Source organism: Pleurodeles waltl, chromosome 5 (genome assembly GCF_031143425.1).
Source record: "Pleurodeles waltl isolate 20211129_DDA chromosome 5, aPleWal1.hap1.20221129, whole genome shotgun sequence".
In the NCBI taxonomy this organism is placed as follows: Eukaryota; Metazoa; Chordata; class Amphibia; order Caudata; family Salamandridae; genus Pleurodeles; species Pleurodeles waltl.
In genome coordinates, this window is record NC_090444.1 from 860,906,237 (window position 1) to 860,918,498 (window position 12,262).

The 12,262-nt window shown below is 44.8% G+C and overlaps 1 protein-coding gene across 1 annotated transcript in view; it reads right to left on the bottom strand.

Moving 5' to 3' along the window:
- Nucleotides 1–5,819: 5,819 nt before the first annotated feature.
- TSNAX (translin associated factor X) overlaps nt 5,820–12,262 on the bottom strand; it is a 226,524-nt gene continuing 220,081 nt past the window's right edge. Inside the window, exon 6 of the mRNA XM_069234953.1 lies at nt 5,820–6,812. Within this exon, the coding sequence (XP_069091054.1) occupies nt 6,339–6,812 (474 nt within the window). The 3' untranslated portion in view covers nt 5,820–6,338. The remainder of the gene's footprint in view (nt 6,813–12,262) is intronic.

Sequence of the window (12,262 nt, forward strand, 5' to 3'; positions counted from 1 at the left end):
GTCTGATCTGATTCTGAAAGTAGCCCCGAGAGCTTGTAACTAGCCAGCTTTAAGGGCCAACCCCAGTAACTTCTTTTTCACAGAATATGAAAGAAAATTTACTATAATCTTCCTCAGGCTCTTCCATCCAGAATGTTGTTTAAACGGATCCCTGTGCACTCACTGGATTTCCACTGCAAGATTATCCACCCAGTTATCATGTGAAAAATACTTTTTCAGAAGGTTAATCACAAATGTTTTACGATCTGTACCTTCCAAGCCTTTCTTCATGCCTAAAATCCTAATATTGTTCCGTCTGGCATTATTTTCAATTCTCTCAAGTTTAGACTTAAGACGGGATCCTTCCTGAGAATTTTCCTGGACCACTGTTTGGAGAGACTCCAACCCCTCCTCCAAGTCCTGTGTACACAGAGCCAACTTCTCAATTTTGGCTTCTAAACTGGAACAGGTCATTTGGATCCCACTCTGATTTGCCTTGGAAAATTATAAAACGATCCTTGATCCCCGGTGATAATTGAGTGAGAGTTGTTTGAACCAAATTCCATCCCCCAGGCCCACTGGCCAAAACTCCTGAATCCTCCAACTCTCTGGGCTTCTGGGGCCTTTGGGATACTCCACCGCCCTCTGCAAGCACTGTCCCATCACTCAAGTCAGAAGGAACCATCCCTACATCTCCAGAACTTCCACATGGCATCAAAGTCATTAATGGGGCAGAGGGGTCACAAATAGTTAACTCCATTTAAAGTGCATTCTCTAAAACCATCCTCCTTACCTCGCTTCCACACTCAATTAAGCTTAATTGCTTTCTCTTACCTTCTGTAAGAAGCGCACTCATCTCTGCCCGGGATTTAAAATACGACCTTAAGGAGGTCGTGATTCTCTTTGAATTTTTAATAAACAAACTCTTATCTTCCGTTAGAGATTTCTCTGCAGCCACTCTTGTTACCAGTGACTTCAGTGCCTTTTTGGGGTAGGGAGCCTTTGTTAACACGTTCTTCAAAAGAGGTTTAACTGTTTTAGCCCTTACTTTCATCTGTTCTGATCCGGACCTTAGGTCTCCTTCCCCCTCCTGTACGCTGCAAGTACACAGAGACCTCAGCAATTGTCTCTCAGAGCCACCCCGCTTCAAGCATTTCACAGATTGAGCCTTGTTATTAGCTCCTTTACTCAACTCACCATCTAAACTTTGATCTGGCAGCTCCATTAACTGTGGAAGCACCTTATTACCTTCCCCTGAAGCTCTCAGCAGTTTCAGGTGTTTGCTTTCTTCATTCCAGTCTCCAAAATCAGCAAGTGACTTGTGCCGGCTCTGCCACAGCCACCCTCTTCGAGGTCTCCAGCGGGTCGCGTGCCGACTCCGAAGTGCCGCCAAAATCCGCAAGGGGAAACCCCTGGAGCCCACATGGAGACTAGCGCCACCAATAGGGTAAGAAAGGGGGGTGGGGGGGCCCTACATCTCCGGTACACATTACCATGCCGCTAGATGATCACAGCGGAGCTGATCCGGCCAGAATACGACCGTAATGCAGCTCTCCCCCGTCCGGGTGCTCCGACCGAGCCCTAGTCGGCTGCCATGTTCCCGCCGATCATCCGTAGGGGCAGTCTTACAGATGTAAAAGCTAGAAAATAAGTTTATAAATGAAATTTCTTGCACTTCGGCTGCTAAAGCATCATTGAGTTTGGAATGACAATAGTAAACAAAGCTTTTCTACTTTGCCGCATAACAGGCAAGAGTTGTGGGCCTGTGAGCTTCGTTAAAAATGTTCATACGAGGTTGTGGTAAATTTGAATAACCAAATTGTAGGTCCAAGAGTCAGACTGCAAGGCTGAGGGTCCTGGGGTCTGGGTGCCGGATTTCTCCTAGGCTGTGTGTGAGAAGGTTCCGCCTGTTTGTCAAAACTCATAGGGAACTACTAAGAGTTCTAGAAGTGTGGTGAACCATGGCTGCCACAACCATGTGGAAGTGTGTAGGATGAGGATGAGAGATGTCTGCCGAAGTTTGCGCACCACAAACAGAAGCAGTGGGAGAGGTGAAAAGTGCAAGCAAATATCCTGGACTAACTCATCTATAGTCCATTGGCCCTAGACCGTTGGTGTGGGAACCTGGAGGCGAAGTTTGGTCATTTGGTGTTTTCTGTTGTATGGGATAACAAATCCCTAGTTGTGAAATGAGGACTGCTCCTAGGTAGGGTCGTATTTGAAGGGGTTGGGGATGGAATCTAACTGCATTGATTGTAAAGCCCAACTGATGAAGTAGGTTTATTGTGGCTCACGTGTGCTGGAAGCACTTTTGGCGAGTTGCGCATTTGGCGAGCCAATCGTCTAAACATGGAAAGACATGTATGTTTTGTCTGCGCAAGTGAGTAGCTACTACTACAAGACATTTGGTAAAGACCCCATGGGCAGTTGTGACCCCTAAGGGGAGCACTTTGAATTGGAAAGGCTGCCTGTTCATTACAAACCTGAGGTATTGCCAATGCGCCAGTTGAATAGGAATGTGGAAATAGGTATCCTTCAGGTCGAGTGCAGCCATGAAGTTGCCTTGGTAGAGTAAGCGAATGACATCGTGAAGAGTAACCATGTGAAAGTGCTGTAAAGGAATGTATTTGTTTATGGGACTAAAGTCCAAATTTGGTCTCAGGGACCTGTCTGTCTTTGGAATAAGAAAGTAGGGTGATTAAACTCCTTGCTGGTGTATTGGCACTGGGTCCATGGCCCCTTTTTTGAGGTGTGCCTGAACTTCTCTGAGCAATTGTTGATGTTGTGATGACAGTTTGTGTTTGCGAAGTGGAATGTTTGGAGGTGTGGAAGTCCGCTCCGGACACCAACCATGTTGGATAATAATCAATGGCCATTGGTCACAGGTGATATTCCACCAGGCAGGAAGGAACCTTTGTATTCGAGCCCCGGCGGGTGTTAGGTGATCAGGGGAATGGATAGCAAGTCAGGGTTTGATGGTGGTGGCAGAGGGCTTGGTGAGACCACCCTTGCCTCTACCCTTGGAATTATTGCCTCTATATGAGTCTCTGTAGTGTCCCCTGAGCGAGGTGGCCTGTCCCTGAGGAAGATGGTAGGAGGTGGAGGTCTCAGGGGAGGTAGTCTTAGATCCTCCACAATAAGAGAAGCAACAAAAGGAGCCATGTTGCAATGGTGTCTACAATGACCCATGTGCTTGGCTGTCTCATTATCGCTCTTTATTTTTTTTTACAGAAAGGTGTCAATGTGGGGACCAAAAAGGTGTTCCCCTTCGAAGGAATGAGCCAAGGTATTTTGCTGGTCCTCAGGTGTAAAATCTGAAACCCTAAGCCAAGCTTGTCTCTGAAGTAGGACACTAGAACTTATGCCTCTAGCTCAGGTGTCAGCAGCATCGAGGGTGCAGGGAACTGTGGTGTTCAATATTAACCTGCCCTCGGAGGCAATTTGGTAAGCCCGCTTCTTGTGCTCTTCTGGGAGATACTCGAGGATCCCACTGGGTCCTGTCGTAGTGGGATACAAGGCGAATTAAGCTAGCGATCCTCAAGTGGTTGGCAGACTGGGCAGCCACCCTCTTACCATTGACATCAGATCTTTCTGCTCACCAGATGTTTAAGTTTGCCCTCTTGCATGCCGTGGCAACTGCCAATGGGTTGGGTGGGAGTTTCCTTTTACATATGTGGGATTGTTGGGTCAACCATGGGTGTGATGACCCATGACCTAACAGGGTCATTGACTATAGCTGGCGTGTGGTGCAGCATGCCTTTGAGGCAAGTACTGTGCTGAGCGTTGGCTGGGTGAGAGAGTCTCAAGTAAGAAATCGGCCTCTAAAGACTGTGGGTAGCTGGACTTTGTGTGGAAGGCTACAGCTCTGCCTCTCAGGTCATGCTAGGTGGTAGTGTCATCTGGGGTACCGGGTTTAGTGGGTTACAGATGAGGGTCTGTATCAGCTGGTTGTCTGCCTCATAGGAATCCCATGGGTCATGTTGTGGGATGAAAAATGTGTCTCTCTTTCCTGAGTAAGAGTGGATGGAACCCTCTGGAGAGAATGGTGTGTGTTCTATAGGTGAAGGCATTGCTGACTGTGTATGATACGCAGCAGACATTGGTGGCAGGCTGAAGTGCACCGGCTTGTGGACTTGTCTGCCTTGGATTCTCTGTCTTGGTGGTGCTGGAACTTCCAAAGCATTTTCAAATGATAATCGTCTCTGTGCTGGCTGTGCACCAGGATGAGGAAGATACAACCAGTGTCTGGGTGTATCATAACATGTTTTGTCTGGAGTCTATCTCCTCTTGCAGCCGTTAAAGCACCGGTTATACAGGCTCAGAACTATGTGGATATTTTCAGAAGGTGTACGATTTTGGCTTTAATTGAGTTTTCGGTGCCAGTATTTTTGGTGGCAAGAGTTTTGGGTCCAAAGCTTGCATTTTTGGTGTTGAGGTGGAGGATTGTTTCGACGCCGAGGGTCTCTGCTCAGAAGATTGGCTCAACTCCGATGGAGGAGTCGTTGGTTCGGGAGCATGCAGCCTGTGCTGTTTTTCCGGCATCAAGCTAAGGCTGGGTGTGTCTGATGCAGCCGGTCAGTGCTGACCAGGCTTAAATGGAGTGATGGCCTAACAATAGTTTGGCCACTCTGGGTAGGTTGCTGACCCCTTTGTAGTGATCGGCTGTGATCAGGGTGGGGATAGAGGGGCTCAGTACTCATCTTGACCTGGTGTGAGATCTTGCATCTCCAGTTTGGAGCTGGAGCCGTCCTCAGGGAAAAGGTGCCATCATCAGCAACAGACACCTGGGCTTGTGCCTCCTCGGGTCGGAAAAGATCCAGTATATCCTCAACACTGCAGTGGGACATCTCGAGGCGTTAAGCTCTATGATCAGACAGCGTCTTCTTCAACCAAAAGGACTTACAGGCATCACAGGTAGCCTCCTCGTGTTTCACAGAGAGGCACAAGTTACACACCTGGTGGGAATCGGTGCATGGGTACTTAGCATGGCAGCGAGGACAGAATCTGAAGGGATTCCTTTCCATCACCGGGAGGACATGGTGCCGAGGAACGTTGAATATATGGAGTCTTAACCTGAAGGGCAAAGGCCCACATGGGCTACAGCTGACTTGATTTGCCAAGACAAAGTGAAGGTCAATGAACAGGCGAGGGAGAATAAGGAAACCGCAATCGAAAACAATACAGATGTTAAAATCTGGGAGGGGCTGAGCGACTATCAAAACAGAGTAGAGGAGCATACATCAGAACCAGACGGTGGAAGAAAGTGGAAGAAAACAATCTAACATTGGAGTTGATGACCATGTACGTTACCAGCAAGAGGAGGAGTCACTACCTCGTGACTCAAAAGACTTCCTTCAAAGAAAAACAACTTGCACACAACCAAGCCCAACATCAGATGACAGGATTATGCTCAGCATGTGTATCTACTAATCATTGTAGTCAGTGATAAATGCCTTGGCTGGAAAAAGTGATTTGTTGTGAGGATGACAAACATATAAAAGTGTTGCCGACATTAGAAAAAAAATGAAGACTTTAGGCCGAAGGTAAGTAAGAGGCTGGTAGTCTAGTAGCAATTAATTAGCATACCAATGGTATTATATCTATGGTTGTAGCTACATTTCAATAGGACAACATTGCTTTTTGACACTATTAGGTCTGTGGTAAACTCAAATGTTAATCCTGATGGAATTTTAGTATCAACTCTAAACAGACAATTTCAAGCAAGATAAAATGGGGACAGCAAGCAGGAGACATACAAAATAGTATTTTGAAATACATCTGAATATTAAACTGTTAGCCCTTCAACGTAACCAAGAAACAGAATTTGAGACAATGCATCAATTTAGATAATAGGATATTTTTTATGCCTACTACAATGTTTGATCCTCACTACTCGTTGAAAATTCAAAAAGAACATACAAAATGTAGGGTGAGATTAAAAAAAGTTAACATGCAATACTTGGGAGTCGGACCCAAGTCACAAACACAATATTTATTCTGAAACACAAAGAAATTCGCCCAATTAATATCTATATTGCTACCCCTGAAAATACATTTCAGGCAGTACAACTGTCTCCGCAATTCTTTTGTAATATATTGTACTAAAATACATAATGAATGCATCAGTGACATACACGTACATTAAAACAAAAAAGAGAAAGCTCAGAACACTACTTGCAGAATTGCCACATGCCGTACCCACTCAAATCTAGTTCAATAAAATATACAGACCTGTTCTTTATGTGTAAACTAATAACCTTTTAACAACCATATAAGTTAAAATCGAATCTAGCTAAAAAATATAATATTGAGCAAACAAACGTTGTTTTGCACTCCAGGAAAATAGGGCGCCAACATATTTAAGACATGTTATCCTCAAGTGCAGTCATGTCTGCCTTGGTGGAAAAAACATCTGCCAACATATGTTTTGGTATTTCTGAACCCCTCACTTTCAGTGTGTAACATGCATTTTCTACCTTCGCCAGGCTCTGTTTCAGTGTATACAGTTTCCTGGAGATTTCATAGGGTCCTGTATTGCCAATGTATGAAAATCCATCATGAATCTCCCTTAGAAACTGACTCAGTTCAAAAGGTGTGTCAATGTCACCATTCCCCACACTGCCAATGCACAGTCGCATCAGTTCTCCAGTGAGGTCTGCTACACCCAATAGGTAATCTACTGGTGTTACTTGCAGGCTCCAAACAGACGGTGGTAGTTGAGTATCAGAAAGTTCAGATGTCAGTTTATTAAGTGAACTCGAACACAGACTCGACTCGAACACAGGCCTCTCAAGAGATTCTGATGTAGACTTCTCAGGAAATTCGGATGGAACCTATCAAGAAATAAAAAAAAAGGCAATTAAAGTAAGCACAAATCTTGCTAACCAGGAATCACTCAAGATGAAGCTAAACTGTAGGTAACTATGCCTTTGTTTTCAAAACTCATATAAGCATGACTTTACACTCCATTAGCAAAATGAGGAAAGTTGAAACCCCCTTAGTTAGGCAATAACAAAAACTCTCATTGATCAGTAATATCTTGTATAACGCAGAGAATGCTCAGTCCTCCACTCATATACATGTGTCTCTGACCCGCAGAGTAAAGCGCAGGAATTCACTTGGGAAGTCCAGGAATAGTTCTGACATATCGTGACTAATTCTGTTTTATGTGAATTGGTGGACCTGGCCCTCTCTGCAGGGTCATCCCCAAACATTTTGCCTTTACTCTCCACTGTTTTTGCTGAATTCATTTTTCTTGGCCTTAGGACTCTGTGCACTTTACTACTGCTAGCCAGTGCTAAAGTGCTTGTGTTCTCTCCCTTAAACATGATTTGATTAGCTTACACCTGATTGCCATATTGAATTTACTTGTAGGTCCTTTGTAGTGTGGGATGCCATATACACAGAGCATGTAAACTGAATGCTACCAGTGGGCCTGCAGCACTTACTGTGCCACCAACTTAAAGAGCACCTTTAAACCTGTCCCAGGCCTGCCACTGCAGCCTGAATGTAGTTTTAAACTGCCAGCTGAACTTGGCAATACAACCCCTTTGCAAAGATGTAAAATGTCCTTTATTACATATAAGTCACCCCAATGCAGGCCCTAGGTATTTCATAGTCAGGGTGTATTGTAATTAAAAGGTTGGACATGTCCTAGTAGTGAAAAACACCTAGATTTGTTTTTTACTACTTGTGAGGCCAACCTGACCCACAGGTTAACATTAGGTGCCTTATTACAAGTGCTAACGTTTGATGGAGACTATGCAGGCAGTTCATGGTTGGTGTCTTTGGAACTGTCATGAAAAATCCTCTCTTATGGTAACGTCAGAACTTAAAATACAATTTTGAAAATTACACTTTTAGAAAGTTGGCATTTTCCTGCCCTTAGCCCTTTGTGCCCGTAGCCTACCTTAGGTCACATGACTGGGTGTAACTTACAGACTTTGTGAATTCCTCCCAGATAGACACAGAATAGGGGGATTAGGCTGTGCCTAAATGGGCCATCTGCTGGCAGGGTGGGTGTGGATGTGAGCACAGCTCTACTTGCAAATGAACAGACTGTGCTCTACCTCCACACAAAGGACCTAAGACATCCACTTTGCAGTCCGCTTGAAACCAGGGCAGGTGAGTCAGGACATTCCATGCACTTAAAAGACACTTTCTTGAAGCTTCTCCCATCTTCCAGAAGGAAGGGCATCAGGTATAAAAATAGAACCTTCAGACCCACTCCTCAGTTCGCTCCTGAACCTGCTGAAGGACTCTCAAAGGACTGCCTGCTGCTGCAACCTGCAGAGCACTCTGAAAGACTGCTTTGCTTTTCCTGGAAGGACTGCTCTGCTGCCTGGAGTTTGCCTTGAAAGCTCAGAGGCCAGCCCTGCTGTTGAGCCCTGCATATTCACCTGAACCCAGGAACAACAGTAACCCTAAACTAGTTTGCTAGCCTCTTTTTCAGAGCCAGAGAGACACAAAAGTCTCCCACCATTGTAAACTCGTACCTAGACCCAAGTGAGTTTCGAACCCCGAAACTCACTCAGTAGTATCCCACCAGTCCTGGACTCTTGGTTGTGGTGCTAAAGGTGCCCAGATAACCAAAACCCAAAACTGACGGGTTAGAAAATGTTTTGCCAAAAACTGCTCAGAGAACCAGGAGGAGACCCGGGCCAACCTCCTCGCCTATCCACCCTAGATGCATCGCTGATCGGATTGACTTTCGGCTTCTCCCACTACGTTCTTCTTTGCAGCAGCAAATACTGTTCAGTGGTCCTTTGTCAAAGGGGTATCTAGCTTTGTGGCACTGTATTCGGGTACAGTCCTTGGCCTCTTCCTCCTTGAGAGTTTCAACTTCCAAAAAAGAGGCTAAGGGCCTGATTTAGAGTTTTGGTGGGTGGGTTACACCACAAACATGACGGATAGCCCGTCCGCTGTAATACAATTCCCATAGGACATAACGGAATTGCAGTACAGTGGAAAGGATATGCATCACGTTTGAGACTCAGTAACCCACAGCACCAAACTCTAAATCAGGCCCTTAGCTCCACTGTAGAAAGCTTACCCACGGATTTGACCAAAGGCTTCTCTATGACAACCCTCCCTTTTTGGACACTGCTTTCAGCCATGCCTGCTGAACTTTACCTTCTCTGCACATATTTCTCAAAATTTGTTTGGAGTCCTAAGGTAAGCTCTGACCGGGCCCAACTGACTTCTTGTCTATGTTTAAGAACATAGGTGGTTTATCAATAGGGGTATGGACCAGTTTACCCCAAGTCATAAGTCAAGTTCCACAAAAATAGCCCACTCATATAAAGTGTCAATGTTGAAAAAAAAAATCAATTTGAAATCAATAATGAGACTTCAAATCCTTGCGTTCAGTATGTAGTGCATTTATTAATGATAGTAAAACTTAGGTGTCTGTATGTTCCATATAAAAATCTTGAACATGTAGCAGAAAAACAGCTGACGCGTGTTTCTCCCCCTCGTGGTTAGTTCACCTGGGGCTTTTTCAAAGCAAAGATGTATTCATGATAGAACGTCCATTCTTAAATAATGGCGCTCGACTAGTACGCCGTTCTATACAACTACAGGATTCATCCCGGGACCCAGCCTGCTTACTAAATTGATTGACCCATTTATTTAAGAATGGACGTTCTATTTTCGTGGAAACTGGACTCTATAATATGTTATCCCTGAAATTATCTCCCAGTGTCTGAATCCCCACCCTACTCTTAAACAGCCTTTTTCACCAGTGATGGGAATGCCTGGTCTGGAGGTTCATTTAAGAAGTGGTGATAACATGTCACATTTGCTTTTATTTCCGCATTATTCTGTTTGATTCTCATCAACAAGGCCAAGTTGATTTTTTTGACATACAAAAACCTACAACCCATCATATTCCGTTCTACACAGAACACATACATATGAATAAAGTGATACTGATAAAACCACTGCTTTAAAATGTAGTGGAAAGTCACATAATTTAAAAAGCTGCACTACATGGCCATTTCTACATACCTTCCATTAAGAAGGAAACATTTAAAGTGTATAGCTTAAATAAAAAATAATGAAACAAAAGCTTAAACAACTTTCACACATATGATGGGCCCTCATATGCAAATGATGAAAATACTGTTAATCACCACGGCAATTAAAACTAATATTTATCTCGATTATTCACTTTACATAGATGACTAAATGGACAGATGCAACAGCAAACGTTGTACAATACTATCAATAATAGAATTAGAAAACCAAACCTCCTAATGTTATCCCCATTTACCCTAGTAGGAGATGTAGTGTTTTTGCAACCTTCAAAATCAACTTTACCACTCCAGGGATTGTGGTAGTAGAAACATCTTCCAGACAGAGCTCCATGGCCTCGGTGCAAGCATCTATGTTATACTCTTTAAAAATTCTTCTCAAATAGCACTTTTGTGAAATTAATAGGTCGCAACAGATTGTGTGACAGAAACTAACTTGACATTACCTGCATACTCAGCAATCAGTCTTACTAGTAGTTCAGATTTCCACACAGATCTGGAAATGAAGCAGCTGAAATCAAATCTTCATAGATGTATGTGTCTGGTCTGTATGTGTTGTGTGTTTTGTGTGTGTGACAGAGTCAGAGCAAGAGAGAGAATACGTTTAAGCCCTTATAGGAATATGCTTGGAGAGTCAGAGACCAGGTAGTCTTACAACCTCTTGCCATTTGTATATTTTGCAAGCACAACCACATCATCTTTGCTTGTTTATTCTTGATGACTTTGTTAAAAGATCATTTTAAACTTCAGGGCTCCACCACAGTCCGATCCCTTATCTGGCGAGAATCAAACAATCATTAAGTCTGATCATCTATTTAACTTTTAAGATTTCAAACTCCCTCCAAATGATAAGAGGAAAAGTGTTGGGCTGACTGAGTCTGAGCATATTAATATACAAGAGTAGGAAACTGTGTCTTTATATAGTGGACCAAAATGAGGTACACTGTGCAAAGAGTCCAAGCAATCACCCAGCGGTATCACAGAGCAACAATTAAATCCCACATGCTCTCTCTTGTGATAGTGTGGTTGAGCAGTTAGGCATATCAGAGGGTAGCGCTAAGCATGTAAGGCACACACTCTGACAGTAAGTGAGACACACACTCAAATAGACTCAACACTAATTTATAAAAATAATGTATAATTTTATATAAACTTTGATACCAATATCACCGGAAACAGGTGAGTACTTTTCGAGATATGGTTTTTTATACTTTTTAAAAGTTGAGACGGTGCAATTTCTGGGTGCGGTAATGTTATCCTATGGGGGGAAAAACATGTACCACATTCTGACACTTCATAGTGACTTACAGGACTGTTCTCCAGGACTTAAGCGGAGCATGGGACAGGGTCCAAGGCCACACCAACAGGTCACCTCGGGAGGCTCTGGGGAGTCAGGGTGAAGAGGTGTGCTTCGACATCGGGTGTCCCATTCACTTCAATGGGGAACAGTCCGGTCACAAAGATGCTGCGGTGATGGACTGGAAGGTCAGTCCATGGGAACCCATAGGTGGCCTCGACCCTAGAGGTCCCCCTGGCATGCCAGGACACCGCTGGTCCACTTCTCCTTGAGTTGTGGGGCGGGGGTGCAGTGGTGTCTTCTGGCATCAGGTCCAACGTTGTAGTTCCTCGCTGTTGAAGAGGGGCCTGCAGAAACAGTCTGCAGGCATGGATTGGAGGTCCGGTCTGACCAAGCCACAAGTGTGCTCAGGTCTCATGAGGCTGGGAGACGCGGGGACACCCTTGGTTCTTTTCTCCTCGATTCGGGACAGACTGGTGCAGAGGTGTCTTGAGCCATCAGATTTCTGTCTCCTGGTCACTTGCAATTGCAGCCGGGTCTGCAGAAACAGGCTGCAGAAGCTGTCTTGAAGTCTAAAGTGGGTGAAATCAGTGTGGGCTTCGTCTCTGGAGGGCCTGGGGATGATGTTGACACCGTTGGCCCACTTTAGCTCTGGCTAGGCGTCTCGGAATCGGTAGTGATGTCTGGCATCTGGCTTAGGCAGTCCTGGTCCTCGCAGTTCTTTCTTAGGAGCCTGCGGATGCAGCGGAGTAGCTCATACACCCCAAGGTTGTTCTTCATGGTGATTTGTGAGCACTGGCAGCTCTCAGTTTTTTTTGAGGCTGCAGCTGCAGGACAGGTCAGTTGCTCCTTGAGGGTCGGGTGCAGCAGGCAGGCCGGCAGGGTTTGTGCCAAGTCAGTTGGGTTTCTTGGTTCTCAGGTTCACCAGGCTTCTTGTCCACTCCTTTTGTGT